This window comes from Barbus barbus (assembly GCF_936440315.1).
Source record: "Barbus barbus genome assembly, chromosome: 13".
Taxonomy (NCBI): Eukaryota; Metazoa; Chordata; class Actinopteri; order Cypriniformes; family Cyprinidae; genus Barbus; species Barbus barbus.
Genome location: NC_136741.1, coordinates 2,369,672 through 2,396,269, shown reverse-complemented (window position 1 = coordinate 2,396,269; position 26,598 = coordinate 2,369,672). Strand labels below are relative to the sequence as shown.

The 26,598-nt window shown below is 35.7% G+C and overlaps 1 protein-coding gene across 8 annotated transcripts in view; it reads right to left on the bottom strand.

The window, feature by feature from the left end:
* The window catches only part of LOC306879151 (KICSTOR complex protein SZT2-like), an 88,079-nt gene that overhangs the window by 8,058 nt on the left and 53,423 nt on the right, over positions 1-26,598 (bottom strand). For 3 of the 8 annotated variants that reach the window (XM_079431901.1, XM_079431903.1, XM_079431906.1), the window contains 11 exons: positions 23,311-23,432; positions 22,824-23,006; positions 17,179-17,443; positions 15,553-15,632; positions 14,192-14,317; positions 13,027-13,229; positions 11,775-11,880; positions 10,701-10,784; positions 9,569-9,643; positions 6,286-6,378; positions 2,026-2,239 (listed from right to left, as the gene is read on the bottom strand). In XM_079431901.1, coding sequence (XP_079288027.1) covers positions 2,026-2,239; positions 6,286-6,378; positions 9,569-9,643; positions 10,701-10,784; positions 11,775-11,880; positions 13,027-13,229; positions 14,192-14,317; positions 15,553-15,632; positions 17,179-17,443; positions 22,824-23,006; positions 23,311-23,432 — 1,551 coding nt within the window. The remainder of the gene's footprint in view (positions 1-2,025; positions 2,240-6,285; positions 6,379-9,568; positions 9,644-10,700; positions 10,785-11,774; positions 11,881-13,026; positions 13,230-14,191; positions 14,318-15,552; positions 15,633-17,178; positions 17,444-22,823; positions 23,007-23,310; positions 23,433-26,598) is intronic. The other 5 variants (XM_079431904.1, XM_079431902.1, XM_079431905.1 and 2 more) reach the window with 5 other exon arrangements.

The following is a 26,598-nucleotide window of genomic DNA, read 5'->3' as shown; positions in this document are numbered from 1 at the left end:
TATATAAATTTACCATTTAAATCTCTTTTTGTTTTGCATTATAGAAATAAAATCTCCAAAATACCACTATTATATATACATACATACACTGCCCTCCATAAGTATTGGAACAGTAAAGACAAAATTGCTCTGTTGGCTGTGGAGTCAAGACATTTACAAATATGATTAAAAGATGAATATGAGACAAAAAAACAGAATGTCACATTTTATTATTAGCCATTTCAACACATACATGTTTTACCAAATAAAAAGAACAGCACTTTTAGAGTTCATCCCACTCATTGATGTGAGCAGAAGTATTGGGACAGTTGAACATAAGGCAGATATAAAAGATTAAAAGCTATTATTTAGTTGCAGATCCCTTGCACACAATCACAGCAGTGAGTCTGTGACCCATAGACATCACCAGACTCTTGCTCTCATCCTTTGAAATGCTTTTCCCAGCCTTTAATTGCTTGTTTTGGGGAGTTTCTGCCTTTACTCTCCTCTCTAGCTGGTGAAATTCATGTTCAATCAGATTTAAATCTGGAGATTGACTTGGACAATCTAAGACTTTCCATTTCTTTGCCCTTATAAACTCCTTGACTGAACTGGCAGGGTGTTTTGGGTCATTGTCCTGATGCAATATGAAGCAGTTCCCAATGAATCTGGTGGCATTTTCTTGAATATTGGTAGGCAAGATGGTTTTGTACCCTTCCAAATTCATTCTGCTACTGTCATCATACATTAAGTCATCAGTAAAGTTAAGAGGGCCTGTTCCAGAGACAGCCATGCATGCCCATGCCATGACACCACCTCCACCATGCTTTACAGATGAGGCTGTATGCTTGGGATCATTGCAGTTCACTTTTTTCTCCACATTTTTGCTTTCCCATCACTTAGATAAAGGTTCATCTTTGTCTCATCGGTCCATAAACACAGTTCCAAAACTCTTCTTGCTCACCTTTGTGCTTTTTTGCAAACTCTACTCTTGTCTTTCTATGTTTGGTGCTGGTCAGAGGTTTGCATCTTGCTGTGTAGCATCTGTAATTCTGTGTCAAAGTCTCCTGAGGACAGTAGATTGTCAGAGCATCACCCCAGCTTTCTGGAAGTTGTTGGTGATTTTACAGACAGTCTTTTAAGATTCATTTTCACAGCTTTTATGATTTGTCTGTCATCAACTACTGTTGTTTTCTCAGCCGATCAGGTCGTTGTTGGTTGCTGGTGTCGCTGGTGGTTTCTAAACTCTTGATTTCTCCATGCCCTTTGTTTTTGCTAGAGCTCTAACCGACTTCCTCTTTTCTTTTAGCATCCAAATTGCTTGCTTTTCTCTCAAAGTCAGCTCCCTCATCTTCATCCTGGTTTGTGTTTGTCATCATCGAATGCAGGATTCAGAATACAGAAGTAATGGATATAACTGATACGACACATTCCCTGCTTTTAATATCTGAAGAATGAATGCAACAGGACACAGCTGATCACTTAGAAAGACCTGTGAGGCAACTGCTCCAATACTTATGCTCACATCAGATAGAGGGATGAACTCTAAAAGTGCTGAACTTCTTAGCTGCTAAAACATATATGTGTTGAATCACCCAGTAATAAAATGTGACATTCTGTATTTTTGTCTCATATTCATCATGTTTGTAAATGTCTTGACTCCACAGCCAACAAAACAATTTTATCTTTACTGTTCCAATACTTTTGGAGGGCACTGTATATACATAAATAAGTGTCACCATTAAACACATATTGTTGTAACACCATTAAACACATACTGTAAATAACATTTTATAAAAATATAAAGTTATGTCACTATTAAACTAATTAAATTGGGTATAAGTGCATACCATCATTAAACAAACAAACAAACAAATAAAAAAAAAAAATTTAACTGTCACTTTTAAAATAAATACATTGTTGTGAATGAGAGTGGCATGCAGCATTTATTTTGACAAATGACAAGAAAAACACAAAAAAAGTGCTATAGCTGAAAATTCAGACTGATGAACGTTTAATAGATGTACGTTTCTGACATGCGCTCACCCTGGAAGACATGGTTGCGTCCAAACTTGGGTATGTCGGGGTGATGGGCGATGAAGTCCTCCAGGAAGGCAGTGAGCTGGTACCCCTGCCGTAGAGTCATGTGACAGCCCACGAGGTACTGATGCACCACACGCAGGTGGAAGTCGTAGCTGAAGGAGTGAACGTGCATCAGGTCCCGCACCTTATCACACTCCTCGGTGAACAGCATGGACAGCTGAGGGCAGAAACACACACGAACACAGTTACTGCAGGAGCAGAGCACACCGCTGCATCGCTCCACATCACCTGTGAGAAACCACTCGGATCAAAGGCATCAGAACCCCAGAGGAAGAATGCAAGCAGTAGCAGGAACATCATCCCATCAACTCCAGATCCTCAAACCTAATGAAAGAACTTCTCTACAGACGGTCATATGAAGCCAGCCTCGCTGCAAAGTCTGGCCAAAAAAATGTCCAGGCCACATTTCAACCCAACATCAAAAGAAAATAAATATGAAATTACATTTTGCATAAAATTTAAATCTTTCTTAGAATTTGTGACATTATTTTCATGACAAATAATCAGATTTTACACTCTAATCCATCCAAGTTCTATTATTACTAAATAGATTCTCATTATTGTATTGTTTTTTTAATTAGCATTAAAAACTACTGTGATATATAAAAACTGAACAATTAAAAAAAATATAGCTTTTTGTTTTCATATTATACTAATAAAATCTCTACTAAAAAAATTAAAAAAATTTAAAAATAAAACATTTAAATTAAACATAAAAATGTAACAAATAAAAATTTTAAAAAGTATATATTATGTCACTATAAAACAAATATAAAAATAAATAAATTCCACTGTTAAATAAATAAAATATATTTAAATACTAAAATACTAAATACTAAAATAATTCAAAATATTTATAAATATCCACTTTTAATCATGAACAAATAAATAAATCCCACTTCTAATCAAATAAATTATTTAAAAAGTATATAAATATTATGCCACTACTAAACATAATTAATTAATTAAATAAATGGCAATATTTAATTTACATAATATAAATATTATGCCACTATTAAACAGAAATAAATACATAAATTTACGTATATAAATATATGCCACTGTAAAACTAAATAAATATTTTTTTTTTTAAAAACATACATAGTAAACATGGAATGTGTGTGAATGGCTGTGATAGTGTCACGCATCATTTTCACTTTCTGTGTGATCTGAGAAATTACTTGTCAGTGGAAACTTCTTGTGTTGTGTAAACTGTGTAAATGTAATGGAAATGAAGTCCCAGTGCACACAGTCTTAATGGTGCTTGATTTGGGGCTGAAATCTGAACCAGACATCATCTTGATGGGTTTCGTTAAAATCACCTGACATAACATCTAAAACTCCACGTGGTTGACTTGTGAAGAGCAAACCAGTGACCTGCCAAACCTTTACAAGAGTCTTTTTAAAAGCATCTGTGATATCAATCAACGTAATAATTGTATCCCATTTAATTAAATCTCACATCAAAGCCGTGCTTACAAAAGCATTAGTGGCGAATGCAAATGATTGCGGAGGGAGAGAGCAGGAGTAATTACAGTACAATGGGAGCAGGGTGGGGAGGGTGCTGGATTCGACAGCTAAACGCTATTACCGCTGCCGCTTTCATCCTGACCATTACCCTGGAACAAATGCAAATAGGTCTTATCAAATCAAAGAGTCGAGGATTAAAAAAAAAAAAACCCGTTCATTTGACGCTGCCATGGCCGTTCCTTCTGCAGAAAGCAGAAAACAGCTCACGCAATTGCACCTTTCATCCCTGCGCGAGAAACGTTTTTCATGTCAAGGTTTTGAAATCTGCCGGTGGCCCATTTGACTGAAAGTTCTGAGGAACGATTATACCGTCGGCCCATTTTCCTCTCAGTCATGCGCGGCTGCGTACAACAGCTTTTGGAAATATGGAGCATGAAGACGGCTCCATTCACAGCTTGCTATGATTGCGCTGGCTAATGTGTTGTGTTTGCATTAGAGACACAAAATTATACCATAGACCTGAGTCATGTATTAACCAAATGCCAACATTCAGAGAGCTAAGGCCTTATTGAGGCCTCTGAAGTGCATTGAATGCTGTGGTGTTTTCCCAGATGCCACGAGGCGCACGGGTCAATCTCTGTAACGTGTAACCAGAGACTTTATAAATGGAGGAGATGGTTCTCTTGAACACATAAATGAGAGAAATCATAACAGCAGCTGTAGTCCTGCCCTACAGGTAAAACAGCCAATATCCTTTTTGATAGAGCCATCGCTGCACTCAATAAAGCAGCTGAACGCATTACAGTTCAAACAGCAGACAGCCTGTTTGCTTTCTCTTGACGATGCATGTGCATTAGCAGGGTTTTGAGTGATTTGAGCTTAAGAAGCACTGATTTTAAGCTATGATATAATTATTGGTCTGAAATAAAACCACAAACAGAATTTTGATAGATTTTAGTGTTTCTCTATTCATGATGAAACTGTACTTGTATGGCTGGAAACAGCTCTGCCCAAGGCGTTACGAAAATGACCGTTGAGTGAACTTGTCTTAGGAGTCACTTAGAGAGTTCTAGGTGTTCTACTTCCTTCCTTTTACAGTTTTTTACTGTATACTGTGTACTTTCACTACTTTCTGGCTGCCTGGAAACCTCACAAACTCACCTTTCCATGACACTACTGTAGAAGTCCTAAAAAGTCAACATAAACCTTTATACTTTTTTAATGAGCATACCTTTTTTTATCAATTTTATTTGTGCACATTATCCCAAATATTGAAATTTTAAATATTTTTTAGTAAAATTGGACTAATTTGTAACACTTTATTTTAAGGTGATTAGAGATTGGAGGTTACATGCACTTACTGTGGTAATAGTAAATTATGCATAATTACAAGTAACTTATCCTAAACCAAACTTGGTAACACCTTATTATAATGTCCTTGTTACGTGTATTTGCTGTAGTAATAACAGTAAATCATGCATAATTACAAGTAATTAACCCTAAACTAAACCTGCAACACCTTATTTTAACATCCTTGCTACATATTACATGTAATTACTGTAGTAATAAAAGTAAATAATGCATAGTTACACATAATTAACCCTAAACCAAACCTGGTTTTAGCATCCTGCTTAAATGTTACACACACTTGCTGTAGTAATAACAGTAAATAATAATATGCATAATTACAAGTAATTAACTCTACACCAAATACGGTGACACTATTTTAGCATCCTTGTTAAAAGACATTATATGTACTTACTATAGAAATAATAATAAATTACATGCAATAACCCTAAATGAAACCCTATAGTAAGTACAAGTAGTTAATTAATATTACTCAGTACGATTGTATAATTACACTGTAACAAGGACACCATTATGTACAGTGTAATCCCAAACCCTAACCCTACAGTAAGCATATATAGTTAATTAGTATTACTCAGTACAAGTTATTTGTGTATTGTTACAATGTCATACCTTATAATAAAGCGCAATCCAAAAATTAGCTGCATATCTCTTTTCAGTCAATATCTTGAATCCATCTTTCATTTCAAACCCACAGACTCTTATGAATATCTCAGCCTATTTTACTTCCAAAATCTGGTGTATGAGCAAAGCATTTATGCTGACTTTTAGTCTTTTGTTTCATGCAGAAGCAATCAAGACAAAGTGGAAACACTCCACTTGAAGATGGCATTTGTGATTTCCTCATTTTGAAACAGCTTAGTTGTGAAAAGCAAATTGAATGTTCCAAATTAGCCCAAAAATTACAAAGTGAAATGAAAGAAAATTAGCATTATCAGATTTGTTTCTTCTGCTTGTCTATAAAGAGCAATTATTATATATTGAACTGCCTCAGAATTATAGTTGATGATTCCCTTAAAAGGAAACAAGCAGATCCAAATCAAGATGCAACAAGAGCGGAAGAAAATCAGGGATAATCATTGAGCAAAGAAGAGAGATGATTGGCCTATCAGAGCTGCAAGAAGAGTGACCCCGTGACCTCCCAGAAGATGCCACATTCACCAGCACCCCGAGGACTTCCCAAGATGCATCGCTGACAAACACATGGAAAGGAATCATCTGATTTTAAATGAACCGCACAGAAAGGTGATTGGGGCCGCAATAGGAAAGGGAGGAGCCTGGCACTACATGGGGGAGGAGTCTGAGGGAAAGACTGAAGCCTGATTGGTGGGAGACGAGCCCCGCCCCGAGGATGCAGAGACATACCGCAGAGTCAGAGGCCGTGGGCGCCTCGGGGAACGGCTGGCTAGGAGGTTTCTTGAGAAGAGACTCCTGATGGAAAGAAAGGGTGAGATGGGACTAAACACACACACACACACACACACACACACACGTCATATGCAGGACAGTGAGACACACACAGAGAGAGATGAGAAACATGCCACACAGAGAGGTTAGAAGTCAATTTACACAAATGAACAAAACACACATGCACAAGCTGACTGTGCTAATGTATGAGGGCGTGTGACAGGAAGTGACATGAGATGATCAATAATGATGAGCATGAGGCGTGTGCAGTCTGAATAGATGAGAAGCAGGCATGACCTTTCGCTCTATAACACTGCAAAATATCCGCTTCTTATGGCTCCTGTTACATCCTGATCTATTCCCACTGTTCCCAATTCCTGCAGCAAACTCTTGATAAATGTCAGATAAATAGAAAGTATTCTCATGGCTTCCAGTGGCACTTCAAAATCAACTTCATCTGCTGCTACAGTGACTGGAGGAGTATTAGTAGTAGTGAAAGTATAGCTTCAAATAAATATTATGTATTAATTATGAAATGTTTAATGTAACATGTCAGGGAGAAGATGATTAAAATGAAAATAACTGTAATACTTAGCATAAAAATCTTTGCTTTGACTCTTCATGCTTAGAAAACATTGCCACTGACATACAGCAGGATACTGAATTTGTCATATTGATAACACTTTATAATCAGATTTAAGTGTTTAAATTATAATCATTTTCAATTATTCAATTAAAAGCTTGGTGTATATATATATATATATATATATATATATATATATATATATATATATATATATATATATATATATATATATAAAGATCTAAGAATGCTTTTTTATATATATATATATATATATATATATATATATATATATACACATTTTGTTTTAATTGAAATTAAAATATATAATGCATATGCATATAAGGCAATTTTTTTTACATTAATCTAAATTAAAAACATCTTTTTAGCCTGGTTTTGGTCTTGTAATGTCAAGTTTTATGATTTTAGTACTTTCATCTCTAATTTTTGTTTTATTTAGTATTAGTGTATTTATACTTTTTTTTTACTTTTTTTATGTTTATTGTTATAAAATACTTCTCGGTCTCATTTTATTTGTCATTTTTTAAAGGGGTCATATGATGCGAAGTTGCAAAGACTAAAGTCTCAAACCAAAAGGATATTCTTTATAAAAGTTAAGTCCACGCCCCCCTAAAACGGCTCATTCAAACACGCCCCCACATGTCTACGTCACGATGTGGAAATATTTGCGTAATGCCGCCCAAATGTTCATGCAAAGAAAGACGACGTGGTTTCAGTAACCGCAGTAGTGTTGATGCAGCCGTGTCAGGGAGACACTGTGTGTTTCTATGAGAAAGCAAAAGCACTTTATTTGACCTTCCGAAAGTAGATGCTGTTAGGAACACAACAGCACGACCCAAATGTTAGAATTTGTGCAACACATTTTATGGATGACAGTTTCGTGAACCTAGTAGAGTACAAGGCTGGCTGTGCCGACTTTGTTATGACAATCTGGCGCTTCTGAATCAGCGACTGTAAGTATGTTTTGTTTTTAGTATTTCAAGTAGTTCAAGTATTTGCTATTGACTGTTCAAATGCAGAGTTTTGCGAGTAACGCGTCGTGTGTGTGTGTGTGTGTGTGTGTGTGAGGGGAACAGTGCCACTTCACAGCGGAGTGTACAGCCCATCAGAAATAGTCTTAACCGCAGTTTGTGTGCAAATACATACGAGCATCATCACACTGTGTCTGTTCCCCTCTCGGGCTTGAACTGATAAAACTAACTTTGTGAAGCTCGTGATTATGGTAAGGTGCGTTACATTTACAACGTGTGCTTGTGGTGTTCGGCCAATCACAATGCACTGGGTCAGTTGGCCAATCAGAGCAGACTGCATTTGTCGGAAGGAGGGGCTTTGTAGAAAATGATGCGTTTGAGAGAGGCGGGGCATAGAGGAACTACAATAATGTACAGTATTTGAAAAATAATGTGTTTTTTGAACATTAAAGCATGTCAACATATTCTGTTACACCAAATAATGATCTTTAAAATAGCATCATATGACCTCTTTAACCTTTGTGTCTCACTAATTTTCAGCTGTTCATTTTATACCTTCACGTCCCTAGGAATGAATAGTCAAGTTATTGTTAACTATTCTGCCATGTTAATGTCTTTATGCTGTGTTTCTGTTCCTGGAGAACCAAATGCATCCACTCATTGCAGAAGGATAAAGTGGACAGTCTCAACACTAGAATGATAAACACTGTTGCTACTGTAATTTTGAGAAAACAACAACAATCATATTTGTTGACCACTGGGGAAAAAGCCTTGTCATTAGATTCACTAATATATATAGCATAATGGCACTAATATTTTGAGCCAGAGATATGAAAATATGATTTTTCCTGCAAGTTCAACAGTAACCTTTTCGAAAGTCATTTTTATTAAAAGAACAATTTTCTGGTACAAATGGCAGTTTATGACCTTTAGATGCAGGTGTAACACGCCTGACTTCAAGATGATTTGCTGATACACAGTTTGCTGGTGAATGATTACAGTATAGTCGATGAAAATGTTATTTTATCCTTCTACGCTAAGTGGATATATTTGGCTCTCCAAGAACAAAAAGTAGTATTAGCATAGCAGAATAAATCAACTGGATTGTTCATTCCTTATGAAAAATAAAACCAAACTGGCAGCTGGCAATGTTTGTTGATGCAATCGAATACTATGGACTCTTAACGGAACAGATTTAAGTTGATGAATTTTCATTAGTGATTCCTTGTGACTTTTCTGTGGTGTTCGCCCTCAAGCTCAGCTTGAAGAATCTGCACTTACAACCAACCAAACAAACACGCTAATGACTTAATTTCTGGATATGAGCAGCTGTGATTGGAGACACCTTATGGGCTTCTGGAAGGCCCTCCTGCTGAGAAACAGCTGGAGATTTACAAATATTTACACTTAATTACTTCTCATTTAGAGCCAACCTGGACCTGCTGCACATTAAACACACCATCAAAGAGAAAGAGACAGACATTTGACCAGCGGATGCTGCTTACAAAGGAAGCGATCGCTGCTTGTTGCTCATATTAAACATCCACAGAGATTACAAGCAGGCACTTACAACAGATGCACAGAAATACAGCACGAACTCTTAAACACCTCGTTTACTCTCACTTTCTCTTCTTGTCTGTTGTTTTTAATGCGCAGATGCCGTTACCTGAGAATTAACCGTCTGACCCATGGGAATCCTTGAGCACTCTAATGCAAACTGCTTCACGCAGAAATAACAGCCCTGTAACAGAGTCACAATAAGATTGTGTGTTAGCAGAGGAACACTTATGCATCGGCTGCAGATAAATTCATCACCGCTTAGCTCACCATATACAGGAGAAGCTTCTTAAGGCTTTCTTAATTCAGCCTGGTCATGATTCGTTTGTGCACACCATGTTAGATTATTATTAGAATTATTAGCAAACTGAACATATACAGAAGTATTTGTAATCACTTTAACCCCTTTAACTCTTATTTATAATCAACTGTGAAACATACATTTTTCAACATAATTAAATAATATTTTGAACCCATTTAAGAAAACAATCCCATGATTTTGAAGCCTGATTTAGGGTTAAGTGTTAATTCAAATCCCTAACCATAAGTCTGAACCTTATAATTATTAATTGTCTTTATTAGTAGTAAAAATAACAAGAGATTTGAACAAAGAGATAAAATCAAATTATTGTTATTATCATCATTATTTTCAATAATACTACTATCATAATAATTACTATTATTAGAATTATTAGTGAACTAAACAAGAAATGCAACTGAAAATGCAAAAATAAATAAATATATAACACTAAATAAATTAATAAATTAATTAATTTCAGCACAATTTATGGACTTGTATTTGTGCCACTGACTCATCGGCTGGCTGGTGTTGAAACTTTCTATGAATGACTGGTGTTTTAATCAGATTTCAATCAGAATTCACGAGTAATTCACACAAAACAGAATAAATCCATCATTAATTGCAAATGTTAACATGTTCAATTTGACAGCCCTGATAGAATAATCATGCCATGCAATTTAATGAATTTGAAACTGAATATTAGAAATGAGCATGGGCTGGAGATCAGATGATGACGCAGTGTTTCTCTACTGTTGATTCTGTGTGTTCAAATATTAATAAGCATAAAGAGCACGAGAGAGGCAGGATCCATTAAACATCTCTCTCCTAGACATCCACTGAGACTTTCACAGCGTTCCTGTGAAAAGCCCAGCGTTTGCTCTCGGCTGATGTGCTAAGAGGCCGATTCTACGTGAGACACACAGACAGATGAAGGTCTCACTTGAAAAGCCAGCTCCATCAGCACGATTCCTCCCGGCAGCGCCCTCTGCAGATGATACCACGCCGAGCTCGATGCATTGCTCTGCTGAGAGAGCAGGAAGGACACAATCAGTGTGTGTGTGTGTGTGTGTGTGTGTGTGTGTTAGCCATTCTTTATTGCAGTGGTGCTGGTGCAAGTCATTTTATTGCAGATGTATTACTGTTCAAATTTTAGGGTCAGTAAAAGAAATTAATATTTTTGGTCAGCAAATATGCATTAAATTGTTCAAAAGTGATCGTAAAGATATGTATAATATCACAAAAGATTTATATTTTAAATAAACCGTTCTTTGAACTGCCTATTCAAAGAATTTAGAAAAAAATGTATCCGTTTCCACAAAAATATGAAGCAGCACAACTGTTTTCAACATTGATAATAATCAGAAATGGCTGCTGAAAATTCAGATTTGTGATACAGAAATAAATTCTAACAAATATATTCAAATAAAAAAAAAAAAACAGTTAACAGTTTTAAATTGTAATAATATTTCACAAGAAACATCTAAAACATTACAAGTTTACTGACTCCATGCTTAAAGTCAACAGAAATGTATGCGTTGCACATTATATAAAAAGGATTTTACATATTTTTAATAAGTGTTTTTCACATTTTGTTATTTTCAGTTTAACCATTTAATCACTGTATTTTTTTTTTAATTATGTTAAACAATTTAAACATGACTTGTGTGCCTTGTTACAAAACACTCATTATAAATCTGATGATATGATGAAAACAGATTAAAAGGAACGTAAAACAAAAAGGTATGATGAATTATTAATTTAAGGTGTCACTGAACAGCATGTTTATTTAAAGATTAGATTTTTTTGCCTTTATACAGATAGGGTTTTTGCTTTATTTGGATGGGATCCAGAATGGGAATGGGACCGGGACGGTCTATGGGAAAAGGGGCGAGTGAGTGTGTGTGTGTGTGTGTGTCTGTGATGCACACAGACAAACGTATGTGAAATGCAGATGTGAATTAAGTAAAACTGGAGTGTGACTGAAGGGTTGAATATGGATGAGCAGATAAAGTACCTTGGGGCTGTCCTCGCTCTTCTGCTTATTATATGAGAAAGAGGAGAAGGAAGATCTGCCTTCAGTGGATAAAGAACTCAACATAGCGGCTCGGGCTCGAGCGATGCTGCAGAGAGAATGAGAGAGAGAGAGAGAGAGAGAGAGAGAGAGCACCTTTTCTAAAGACCTTGAAACACCATATGCACACTATGACAAATAAAGTATGTGCATCAGGTGTGTTTTGGCTTTATGTTCAATTTATGAAGATGTGGTAATTTGAATCATTATGTATTCTACTATAATACTATGGTATTTTTTATATGCAACTTAGTTTTAATTGTATATTTAAAAAAAAAATCAGGTAACACTTTAAGTGTTACATAATATGTATGAAATAATAAAAATTTGTAATTCACTTGCAAACTAATAGTTTGTAGTTAATTCATTGTTCATAAACTGTTGTCTTTACATTATTAATAAATTAATATGCTACGTACAAATAGTGAGCTCGTGACTAATTTACAAATGATTAAGGTTTAATCCGATGTAAAGAGTTATATTGTGTTTATCCTTTGTTTTTTACTCATTGTATCTTAACACTAACTGATGCATTTAAAGAACGTGATCTCATTAGTATTTACATATTACAAATATACATGAAAACAAGCAAATTATTGATACTGTCCATTTTTATACTGTCCACGTTCATAAAAACATCAAAACAGCTATTAATTTATATTAAAGAGACTTATCACTGTAAAGTGATATAAATTGCTTAATCTATATAATGCTTAATCTATTTAGAAACGCTTTAGGAACACTTAGTATTAATGCAATTAATGTCTAATGAAGGTAGATTATTGCCTTTAATTTAGTAATTTCCATGACCTAATCTAAAGTGACAACTATTTACAACACCTTTACTACTGGTTTAAATAGTGTACATCAGTTAACAAGTTGTTAACAAAGGATAATAAAAGATTTTATAACTCTTTGCATATCAGCTAATTAAACAATAATAATTAATGAACCGCCGTGACAATGAATGAACTCTTTGTGCATAGCATATTAATGTACTAACAACGTAGAGACAACAGTTTATAAACCATGAATTAACTGTAAACTAATAGTTCGCAAATTATTTAAGTGCTTTGTTACTGTATAATCATTATAAAGTGTTACCAAAAAAATACAGATGCTGCATTAATTGCATTTGCCTTGTTTGCTCTGATATGCCTCCAACTTGGAAACTCCAGACTAAAGAAAATCATACCTGCGTGCGGGCGACTGAGGCCGGACCTGCACCAGGATGAAGCCCATGCTCTGCAGATACTGCACATACTGCTGCAGGAACATGCTGGAGATCTCCTGCAGCCATGGCTCCTCCTTCAGACGACTCGGGAGCATGTCTGCAGAATCCGTGCTGTAGCTGCGATCGCGCCCGGATGCTGTGGAGTCACTGGAGCGATGCCGCTTCTGTAAGCCGAGAACGAGAGAGAGTCAGACAGTGAAGCAGAAAAGACTTCAGAAATCTGAACTCAATTCACTACACAGACAGACTTTTGACTATCAGCATAAAGTCTGGTGCATATTGAGCCTAAAACATCCACTTAAAGCAAGCAACCACTGTCTGTTTTTGTACGTGACATTAGTGTGGGTCAATCTAAAATTCAGATGCAACAGTCAGAGAAAACAGAGTACAGAGGTGCACAGTGTGCTTGTGCTAACTTCATATAAATATAAACCTCACTTATTTTGACATTTTGTTATCTAATGCATGACATTTTAAACGTGGTTCATGTGTCCAAACCATTTTTGAACATCACTCACCTCTGTATCACCTCCATCAACAACAACAACTGACCAACGACCACATAATCATGATTACTCAGCTGCTACACTGACACACGTGTGCTCATTATCATACCTGACACATGCCATCAGAAGTGATATTTATCATTTATTTTGATCTGTTTTGCATTTAGACTAAGATAATAATAATAATATTTCAATTGTATAATAATAAAAACAAACAATAAATAAATCTTATTTACTTGCAATAGAATTATATGGTTCAGTTCTGATTAATCAAAATATTAATATTTTTAATTATTATTATTATTACTACTACTATTATTATTCAAATATATTTAGAAAATCAATACAATAAATAAAACAATTCTATAATAAAATTATAATTAATAATATTATTTATATTACATGAATAAAGATAAAACAACTGTAATAATGGTTAAATAACAAATAAAAATAATAAAAACAAAAAATAATACTTATGCACTCATGGAATTATATGCTTCATACTTATGGCTATTATTATTATTATTATCCTAACCGTTTTTCTTTTGTAGAAATGGGTTTACTGCAGTGTGAAGCAGCAGACAGACTCAGCAGGATGAGGAAGAGGAAGAGAAACAGACCTTCATCTGTGGCTGAGGCAGCTGTTCCTCTTGAATCTGTTTCCGGAAGACGGGGTCGAAGAGCAGCGGAGTGGCACAGTAATGGACCAGTCGAGACGACTGCTTCAGTGTGTCCAGATCCGCCACCTGAACACACGGAGAGAGCGTTTCCCAGATTTAAACCTAGAATTCCTTCATTTGCTGCAACAGCTACGGCTTTATAAAGGTGAATTGTGTAACATTTCCAGTGTGCAAATACTTTCCATCCCAGTTTAATATGCAGATTTGATCCTAAAAAAAGTCTGTGGTGCTTTCAGGCATCACAACCTGTTCAACACAAGATTTTTTAGTGTTTTTGTAAGAAGTCTCGTCTGCTCACTAAGGGCCATATGTACTAAACAGGGCAAATTAGCATTAGAGCGCAATTCCATAAAAACTCAGATGGGAGGAGAAAATTCTGCGGGTGATTTATTGACAATATGCACATTAAAGAACACGTCTTTTCAGCGCTAATTCTTCACTGTGCATCTTTAGTAAATCCAGACAGTACTATTTTAAAGCCAAAAGGCTGGTGCAAACTGTTAGTAAATCTCAAACTTTATTTGATCAAAAATACAGTAAAAAACGTAATGTTGTGAAATGTTATTACAATTTAAAATAACTGTTTCTTATTTGAATATCTGTTAAAATGTAATGTATTTCTGTGATCTGCAGCTGTATTTTCAGCATCATTACTCCAGTCTTCAGTGTCACATGATCCTTCAGAAATCATACTAATATACTGATTTACTGCTCAAAAAAAAACGTTGAAAGAGTTGTGGGATCCCTGATTGTTTACAGGATTCTGATTTGAAATAGAAATCTTTTGTAACATTATAAATGTCTTTACTTTTGATCAATTTAATGCGTCCTTGCTGATTAAAGTTAAAGCTGATTAATTTCTTTCAACATCAAAAAACAAAATCTTACTGACCCCAAACTTTTGCATGGTAGTGTACTTACAGTAGAGGTGACCTGCACAATATGGATTGTAACCTGCATTATAATAACAACATATTTGTGTGGATCTCAGCAGTGTGAAAGAGCCTCAGTGTAGATTCAGAAGAAGTGCGATCACAGCGAATGACAGAGACATCTCACACACTGCAGCACCTCCTAATGTCCTCGCCACATCTCATTAAACCCAAGCGGGCCGTACACACACGGATCTGCATGTGTGCGTGTGAGGCAGAGGATCCGCGCGCACTGGGATGAATCTGGACCTGATGAGCCGCTGGGAAAATCATGCTCTGAGAGCGTAATGGAAAATACCCATCACACATTATCAGACGCACAGAGCCTGTGTGCACCGGTGTACTCGCGCTGAGTCTGAGTGAACTCACAGAGATGGGCATGTTAGACTGAGCCGAGCGCTGCTGCCACGTCACAAACAGATTCTCAATCTTCATCTGTCTCTCCAGCTCTGCAACACACAAGAAAAATCTCTGAATAAATCACATGCTCTCTGCCTGAGGTTCACAATTACAATTATACCACAATTCTTTCTTTCTTTCGTTCATACTTTCATATACTTATTTTGTGCTTCTTTCATTGTTTTACTGTGTAACTTGCTTAATTCTCTTTTCACACTTTTTTTTTTATTCTGTTTTTTTCCCGTTTGTTCTTTAATTTATATGGTTACTTTTGTTTAGGCATTTTCATACCTTTCTTCTTATATAATTTTCTTTCATTATTTTTTAATTCTTTTCTTTCTTATTTCTAATTACATACTCTTTTAATTATATTTTCTTTCTTTCTTTCTTTTTCATACTGCAGCATGTATTTTCTTATTTTTATTTTTTCCTTTGTTCATACTTTCACCCTTTTTCATTTTGTATTTTAATTTTTTTTGTTCAATTTTGTACCTTTTACATACATTGCACATTAAAAAATTAGATCTGTATGACATCCGTATTTATTTATTTTTTACAGTTTATTATTTTAAATTCATACTTTTTTCTTTTTTTTTCTCTTTTGCTCATATATTTTCATACTTTTTATAATTTTCATACTTTTTATAATTTTTTTCAAATTAACTTTTTTTCTTTTCCTTTGCTTGTTTGTTTGTTTATTTCTTTCTTGGCTCCTTAACAGTGCGCTCTCTGTGATGGTGGATGTGAGTTGTGTGTTTGTGTGTGTGTGTGTGTGTGTGTGTGTGTTGATGGTGGATGTGAGTTGTGTGTGTTAATGGAGGATGTGAGTTGTGTGTGTGTGTGTGTTGATGGAGGATGTGAGTTGTGTGTGTTAATGGAGGATGTGAGTTGTGTGTGTGTGTGTGTGTGTGTGTTGATGGAGGATGTGAGTTGTGTGTGTGTGTGTGTTGATGGAGGATGTGAGTTGTGTGTGTTAATGGAGGATGTGAGTTGTGTGTGTTTGTGTGTGTGTGTGTGTGTGTGTTGATGGTGGATGTGAGTTGTGTGTGTTAATGGAGGATGTGAGTTGTGTGTGTGTGTGTGTTGATGGAGGATGTGAGTTGTGTGTGTTAATGGAGGATGTGAGTTGTGTGTGTGTGTGTGTGTGTGTGTGTGCGTTGATGGAGGATGTGAGTTGTGTGTGTGTGTGTGTTGATGGAGGATGTGAGTTGTGTGTGTTAATGGAGGATGTGAGTTGTGTGTGTTTGTGTGTGTGTGTGTGTGTGTGTTGATGGTGGATGTGAGTTGTGTGTGTTAATGGAGGATGTGAGTTGTGTGTGTGTGTGTGTTGATGGAGGATGTGAGTTGTGTATGTTGATGGAGGATGTGAGTTGTGTGTGTGTGTGTGTGTGTGTGTTGATGGAGGATGTGAGTTGTGTGTGTGTGTGTGTGTGTGTGTGTGTGTGTGTTGATGGAGGATGTGAGTTGTGTGTGCGTGTGTGTGTGTGTTGATGGAGGATGTGAGTTGTGTGTGCGTGTGTGTGTGTGTTGATGGTGGATGCGAGTTGTGTGTGTTGATGGAGGATGTGAGTTGTGTGTGTGTTGATGTGTGTGTACCTCTGCGTTCAGCGGCTTTGACTTCCAGTAGCTGGGCTCCATGGCGTGCGACTATATCGAGACCGTCCTGACTGGTCAGGGGCCTCACGGTGTTCACGTCTCTCAGAGCTTCATCAAAGGGCACAAGCTCTCCAGGGAAGGCCAGAGGAGGAAGAGCACGTACAGAGCTGCCCATCCGACCCTGATCCTTACTCACGGCAGGAGGAACCGGACTCCTCAACAGAGCGTCCGCCTCGATCGTGGAGCTCAGGAACGGGTTGGGCTCCTGCAAACAAGCAAATACATACAGATAAAAAAAAAAAGAAGGTAAACATATTATATCATATAATGATATTATATCAACATATGAGTATCAAGAAAAAATGAAATAAATATGAAAAAGAAAATTATGAAGCAACAAAAAAGTCTGCACAAAAGTACAAATACAAACTTACAAAAATATAATAAAAAGCATTTGAAAGTACAAACAAAGCAATAAAAAAGAAAAAAATGCAAGTACAAATGTACAAAAATGAAAATAGGGTGAAAGTATAAAACAAAGAAATGAATGAAATTAAGAAAAATACAAACAGAAGAAAGATCATAAATTGATTAATCACAGACTGAAAAACCAGTGGTGTTTGTTAAAGCAGAATTTCCTCTGCGAGAGACTATGGTCTTCACGTTCTCCAGGCCTCTTTCATGTGATTTCAAAGCTCAGCTCTCATCAGCCTTCACAAACTCCCTCACAGATTCTGAGATGTGATGTCTCCGAAATGGCCAGTGCGTGTTCGTCAGTGTTAAATTCACTGACAAGGAAAGATCACGCCAGCATGATGACCCTTTCTCAAGACCAACAATTAACACGCGGCTGATCACCATCAGAGCAGAAATATAAAACCCCATCAGAGCATCAGAGTGAAGAACTAACAGAACTCCTTCTGCCCTTTTCTTGTGGGAACTTTAGGGTGAGTTAGTGTTTGGAAGACTAGTTAAAGTCCTCCAGGGTGAGTTAGAGGCTTTTCTAAAAGAAGCTGGAGCAGATGCCCATGTGGCCGACGGGCCAATAAGCCGGACTTAAGCGCCTGAACTCCGCCCCCTGGGACTCTGACAGATGATTGACGGTTAGGGCAAATTTTCTGCTATGTTGGATCCGCCTTCTGTTAGCATTCATTAAGAGAACAGATTAAAAGTGTGGAGCCACTGACGAGGAAATAAAAGAGTTCTGGCCTTCACTTTCTATATGTAGATGTTCAGTTTATTTGTGCTTCAGTAACATGATAGAGTAAGTGTGTGTGTGTGACTAAAACATATTTGTGACCTTGAGAAATCACTTAAATACCAAATGTTAAATAATAAGTTAATTTTAAAATATATAACATTTTATATTAAAAAGTTAAATTAACGAATGCGGTACTCTTAAGACTGCAGAACTGACCTTTGTGATATTGCAATGTATTTTTAATCTACTGAAATTGTTAAATTATGCAGCAATGTGATTAAAAACTCGTTCATCTGAAGAGAAAGAATAGTGAACTTTCAAATGAGACCACGATAATGTTAACTCTTCAGTTAAAATACCATTTTTACCAAAAAGCAAGACAATCCCATTGTACTTCACTAGGTTTGTGCCACTATTATAAATGACATGGCAACAATGCTTTAACATCTTTTTGGATATTTTGCAACACTTTGAGAATAGAAAAAAAAAAAAATAATAATAATAATAATAAATATATATGTGTGTATGTGTGTGTGTGTGTGGGGGGGGGGGCTTTGTTTTGATGCACATATGAATAATTTGGTTGTGCATGGAACTACACCAACACATTTCATTTAAAACTACAGTAATTGCTTCTAAAGCAGATTTTAACAAAATCATATAGTTTGAAATTCATAGTTTTTTTTGTCAAAAATTTTATACTTTTATTCATTAAGGATGCATTAAATTGATCAATGACAATAAAGATTAATGGTGTAATAAAACTTTTATATTTCAAATAAATGCCATTCTTTTGAATGTTTTTATTCATCAAAGAATCCTGAAAAATTAAATGTATCCGTTTACACAAAAATATAAAGCAGCACAACTGTTCAGAAATGTTTGTTGAGCAGTAAATCAATATTAGAATGATTTCTGAAGAATCATGTGACACTGAAGACAGGAGTAAATCAGCTTTGATTAAAGGAATAAATAAAATGATGTGTGAATTTTATATATATAATAATAACAATCATTTTAATAATATTTCACGATATTACAGTTTTTACCTGTATGAAAAAAAATGCAGGCTTGAGCAAAAAAAGACTTAAAAATAACAAACAAACAAATAAAAAACTTATACCAACCCCAAACTTTCAAACAGTAGTGTATCTTTCAATTATAGTTTAGTTTGTACTGAGTGCTGATGAGAAGATGCTGAAGGGTTTATGGTAATTAAATTAAATTAATTATTTAGCTGATTATTGATCAAATCAATAGCTATGCTCTAAGCAAAACAAATCTACTTAGAAACTCAAGTCAGCAGCTAAATCAGTCCCACCATCACATTTCTCTTCTTTTCGTGTTTTCTCACATACGCATACACAAAGGTCCAAAACTCAAACTAAAGAGCCAACAGGGCTGACTGACATGAAGAGATCAAACGAACAGCAAACAATGAAGAGCTCTGTGGCGTCTCTCCCTCAATCTGTTTCCTTAAGGACAGACACAAAGTGATATTAGAGACTTCGTCTCACTGCTCACTATCCAGGGCCTCAGAAGAGTCCGTCTACCGGCGCAAACCAGCAGCAGCAACATCTGACAGACTAAACTCCAGATATTCTTACCCATAGCCCCGGACGTCAGGAAACAAAAACGTCTCAAACTCTACTGACTGTCTGCCGGAAACTCAACGCATCTTAATCATATCTGAGGGAACCATCTTTATTCTGGAGAAGAATCACAGTGGGATTGTGTTTATCTGCTCCCACACAGACAAGCGCCACTTTAAGCAACTCATTTAAAGAAGTTTTGTAGGAATTGGTTTTATTTTCCCTGATGTTTACCCATAATGCTGAGGTCAAGGTTAACCGTCATCAGTGTTATAGTCCAATTAACCAGTACTGTTAATGAGATTATGCATTTTACTCTTTAAACGAATCATTCAAAACTCACAATTATTTACCAGCTTGAATCAAACCTAATCTGATAAATGAACGGACTACAAATCAAACTCAAGTCACCTGCATCTATCAATCCATCCATCTATAAATCCATCCATCCATCCATCTATCAATCCATCCATCTATAAATCCATCCATCCATCCATCTATCAATCCATCCATCTATAAATCCATCCATCCATCCATCTATCAATCCATCCATCTATAAATCCATCCATCCATCCATCTATCAATCCATCCATCTATAAATCCATCCATCCATCAATCTATCAATCCATCCATCTATCAATCCATCCATCTATCAATCCATCGATCTATCAATCCATCCATCGATCAATCCATCCATCCATCTATAAATCCATCCATCCATCGATCTATCAATCCATCCATCCATCCATCCATCCATCCATCCATCCATCCATCCATCCATCCATCGATCTATAAATCCATCCATCCATCGATCCATCCATCCATCCATCGATCTATCCATCCATCCATCTATCAATCCATCGATCTATAAATCCATCCATCCATCGATCAATCCATCCATCGATCTATCAATCCATCCATCCATCGATCTATAAATCCATCCATCCATCGATCTATCAATCCATCCATCTATCAATCCATCGATCAATCCATCCATCTATAAATCCATCCATCCATCGATCAATCCATCCATCCATCCAGTGATCTATCAATCCATCCAACCATCCATCTATCTATCTATCAAACCATCCATCCATCGATCTATAAATCCATCCATTCATCAATCCATCCATCCATCGATACATCAATCCATCCATTCATCAATCCATCCATCCATCCAGTGATCTATCAATCCATCCAACCATCCATCCATCGATCTATCAAACCATCCATCCATCGATCTATAAATCCATCCATTCATCAATCCATCCATCCATCGATATATCAATCCATCCATCCATCTATCTATCGAACCATCTATCCATCTACTGATCTATAGATAGTAGTGACCCACAAACTGTACTTTATTTTATTAAAAAAGCACTAAAATTCCTTATATTGCCCTTTTAAAATATCGATCAGAAATGTCTGTGTCATTATCAGTGCAGGCACATGACTGTCATATGCGGCTCTGTTAAAGGCCTCTAACACAAAAGCTCTTGATAACGACAACAACTGTCTGCGTTCCCAAAATACATCCTGACATTTGGTGCGAAATCTTGACAAACAGCTGACAACTGAATCAATAACAGTGAACGCCGCGACAGAAGGTTTCTGCTCTTTACTGACAGAATCAACAAACATGTTCTGCTGCATTAACCACAAACAACTAAAACACAGCGTGATTCAATTCGCTCTGATCAAACAAGCTTGACTCCGGGCAGGAATGAACCATTTTGGCAGTCCAGTGATGGACCAGCGCTCTGGATGGTTTCCAGGTGTTTGGTGTTAGCAGGTGTGCTGGAGTGATTAGCGTCCTGCCCTGCGGCCGTGACAGCTGTCCGTCACTCAGAGTGATATGTCAGACCACCCCGGGGAGTGCCGGACACTCGTGTGCTGCTTAACCAACTCACTAGTGCTATCTGCACTTATAATATGCGAACACACACTGTCCTAAAAGCTCACCAGAAGTCAGCTTATAGAGTGTGCTTGTTGAGAATAACATACTACCTACGGCCTTTTTGACAGAAGATACAAAGCAGTCTGTATACTACCCTTCGATACTTCAGGGTAAGTAAAGTTGTTTTTTTTAAATAATAAATTAACACCTTTATTTAGCAAGGATGCATAAAACTGATCAAAAGTGACATTAATAAAGTTACAAAAAATTATATTTCAAATAAATGCTGTTCTTTTGAACTTTCTATTTATCAAAGAATCCTGAAAATATATATAACGAAAAATATGAAGCAACACAACTGTTTACAACATTGCTAATAATCAGAAATGTTTCTTGAGTAGCAAATCAGCTACTGATTTCTGAAGGATCATGTGACACTGAAGAAATGATGCTGAAAATTCAGCTTTGATCACAGCAATAAATTACATTTGACAATATATTCACATAGGAATCTGTTATTTTAAATTGTAATGATATTTCACAATAATACAGATTTACTGTATTTTTGATCAAATAAATGCAGCCTTGGTAAGCAAAAGAGACTTGTTTCAAAAATATTAAAAAATAAATTACCAACCCTAAACTTTCAAATTAGTAGTGTATTACTGTTCAAATTATGAGAGCCTTTAGAAAAATAAAAATAGTATGCTATTCTGAAAGTAGTCTGTCAAATGCAATGCTCTCAACTAAAGCCTGGAATACACTACGCGATGCCCAGTTTTCCTTTGTCACCATTTACAAAGTCGGTAAGTGTAAGATGCCTAGTGTTTTAAAAATCTGTTCAGATTTTAAAAGTCGTGAAATGTTTATTGCTTCATATACTGTTTCTAATTAATGATTGCAGTATACAGGTGTTGCATTAAGAACACAGCCAGTGTGTTTGTGTACTGACCTGTTTCAGATCCTCATGTGTAGGCGCATCAGAGAAGCAGGAATGATGGAAAAGGCCCATTTTCTGACTCAGGAGGCAGTTGGCCACATGAGCGCGGGCGTTCTGCCACTGCACCAGTCTGACCAGACCCTGATTCAGAGAGACGCCCAGATCCACCGACCAGTTATACGTGTACAGAGTCACCTGGAAACATAGCAATATAATATAAAACAGAAAGAACAAACCTCAAAAATCCACCTTGCCCACCAAAGTCTATCCACACTTGAAGACAAAAATACTGCACACGCTGCACAATCACAGCCGATTAGAACACACTCGATGTTTAATATGCAGCTGTGTGGTATTTCAGACAAATGATATTTCACTGTGGGCAGCAAAACGTCCTGTTGACTGTCGCAGCTGGTTAACAGGAAAACATTAATGCAAGAGAGTTTTTATAATGTGTTGCTTATGCATATCACGGCTGGTTATATTCAACCCAACTGACCTTCTTATTGACAATCTGTATGTACAGGAAGCGCTGGCGTGGAGCCACGCCCCTCACGGCCTGCCCCAGGCTCAGCCAATCACTGTGCTCCAAAGCCTCGAAACGCTGCAGGCCCTTATTAGCTTTAAGACAAGACCGAATTCTTTGTTATTTGAGTAAAGACTCATGTATAGACAATAGACTAAGAAATAAAGTAAGAAAATGAGCAAGAAATAAAGATCCACAACACACTTTTCATTCTCAGTTTACCTGCGAGTAACATCTGTAAGATTCAAATCATGAAATTAATTAATATTAAAGCATAAACACGGCTCATTACTTTTTAAATGCCTCGAGGCAGGACATTTATGTCATCTATGGATTGTGTTTGAGGAGAGATTGAATGCTGAACTCGCTCTGTAGAGTAATAGAGGGCAAACTGAGGGTTTTATGACATTCTCTCCTTGATTAAACTCTAATATCATTTAAATACCAACATCAGACCACATACTCATCTAGGAGTGAAGAATGTAATGTAGAAGTTATAAAAAATTAAAATCAGTAGGTTTCAACAGTACATGCAGGGCTAAAATGATCTCATAAATGCATAAATGAGTTAATCTTCAATTAGAGACACTTTTAAATACTTTTGAAAAAAACCCATCTTTAAATACGTGTTATTTATTTCAAAACATGTATTACATCTGTTCAACAGTAAAGTGGATTTTGGCAATAAGTGTGATGGTAATGAAAGCAGTATGTAGGACAATTATTTTTGTTCGTTATAAAATAATGAATAACTACCAAAATAATTGAAAATGTGTTGGGGTTTTAAAAGATGCAATTTCTGTGGTCAAATTTCATAAATGTAACATAAATAAGTATAAGTAAGTAAATACATACATAAATACATATGCATACGCACTCATAAAATTATTACAAAATTAGATTTTCATGGTCTAGATTAAAAGTAAAATGTTTTTCTCAGATACATTTTCATAAATTTATTATAGTCGAAAATTTTTTTGAATATTTTTTTAAAGTGGTCCTATTGTGCTTTTTCACTTTTTGAATTTTAGTCAGTGTGTATATCTGTGCATAAAAAAGATCTACAAAGTTACAAATCTCAAACTCCACTCAAAAGGGAGATATTTCGTTTTGAAAAAAATCCCTTTTCAATCCCTGTGCCCAAACGTCTTTTTCCTTCCTAAAGCGGATGAAGTCAGGAAACAGTGGTTGCAATTTAAACTGTTCCTGAGCTTTATAACCCCAATTTGGTACTGTGTGCTGCGCATTTTACTGAGGACAGCTTCCACAACATGAGGGATGTTTTGCCAAAAAGCTTTTGCTGAAAGACGGAAAGACAGTTCCCACTTATAAATTGCTGACAGTACAATACTGGACAATGATGTAATCTGCAGAATTTACACTTCAATTATGAGACTATGTTATAAATAAATTCAACTGTATAAAAGTTTCACTGCAATTCATGTTATAATGTTAGAATTAAAGAACAATAAACACAGTAAATGCAGTTATTTTTCAGCGGTTGTTGACATCGCATAAAACGTGATTTAAATGGACAAATTAGTTAGTTATTTTTTATGGTCTTCGGTAAAAGTACAATTTATTTAATAACAAATTTTAATAGTGGAAAGTCTGGCAATTTTTTTGAATTAATGAATAAAGTGAATTTTATATGGCCTTTGGTAAAAGTAAAAGGTACCATTTCTCAGATCAGATTTTATATATTATTATAGTGTGAATGATTAAAAGAATGGGTTGGGACAAGCCCAAAAATTATTTTGCCTTTTAAAGTTATACAAAATGAGGAAAAAAGAAAGAAAAGTCCTAATTGAAGAATCACTCAAATATATCATCCCGGTTGGAGTGTGTCTGTAGTGTAATGGAGTGAATTGGAGGAAGGGCCCCTGCTGCTGCTGCTGCAACAGTGAGGGCCACTAGGGGCCCCATAAGGGGCCAAACTTACGTGTGCACCTATTTAGTACAGGACTGTTCTCTTCATCTGAACTGTCTTCTGTGGGCAAACAGAGATGAGCACACACAGCTTTGCAAAACGAGACAACTCTATGTTAATGCTGCATTCACAAACACAAACACACAGCTTTACAAGTAAGAACATAAGCAAAAGAATCTATGGTAACAGAATAGCAAGACATATCCTAATCATTCAGTAAATACTCCTATGGTAAAATAGATGTGCATACTCAGCAATACTACAAAACACACAAAGAAAGAGTAAAACATTTGTTAGCAAGATCAGCAGAAGATAAAAACACAAAGCGCAGCGATGTAGTGAGAGACTCGAGCAGAAGGGAATGTGATGCATCTGAGCTCATGGTGAGAAAGCGGTTAGACTATAAAGAATAACTGAAGCTGATAATGTCAGAAATTTCAGCTCTGGTTGAGGGTTTAATGCTTTCACACAGAGAACAGTTAGAAGCCAGATGAAGTGTTGACCACAGAATTCAGTAACGACCTTACATTGTTTAGAGCCAGTTAAACTTCAGGCAAATTAATGGAGTCTGATCTTAAAAGTTTCTGTATCATGAAGCCTGAATGTCACAGATAAATGTATCGATCATATTTTACCACAAAAACTATAGTTTTTTTTTTACATTTTCCCATTGTACTCAGCATTCTTATTAACTCAGTAATTCTCAGTAATGTGAAAAATAATTAAATATTATTGAATTAAAAAGCACAGCATATTTGCACTCAAAATCAATGGGGTAAAAAAAAAAAAAAAAAAAAATTATATATAAATATATATATATAATTTCAGGACAAAATATTAGATATTATAAAATTAATTTTTAAATTACAAATTTATTCATTAATTTCTGTTAATACAATTATATGCAAATATATACATTTGTATAGTACATTATTATTTATTTCCATTTTTATTCTTAAATTATTTATTTACTTATTGCTGCATTTCTCTGTCCCATATGATAATATTGGTTCTTTTTTTATAGAGAATATTTCTTAATTGTTAATTCTTAATTGTTAATTCTTAATTAGAGAAATATGACCTGATTATATGACAATTGTCATGAGATTCCACTGAATATATAATGCATAAAAATTTTATTTTTATGCATTGTAATACAGTGACACTGCCTTATATTTAAACTTATAATCATTTATATTTTGTCAAGAATAACCACAGTTAAATTACATAATTGATATCCCTTATTAGAGAGTATAATGCATTACATCACATGATCAATAATGTATTATTGGATGTACTGGCATTTATTTATTGATGGGGCTGTAAAAATG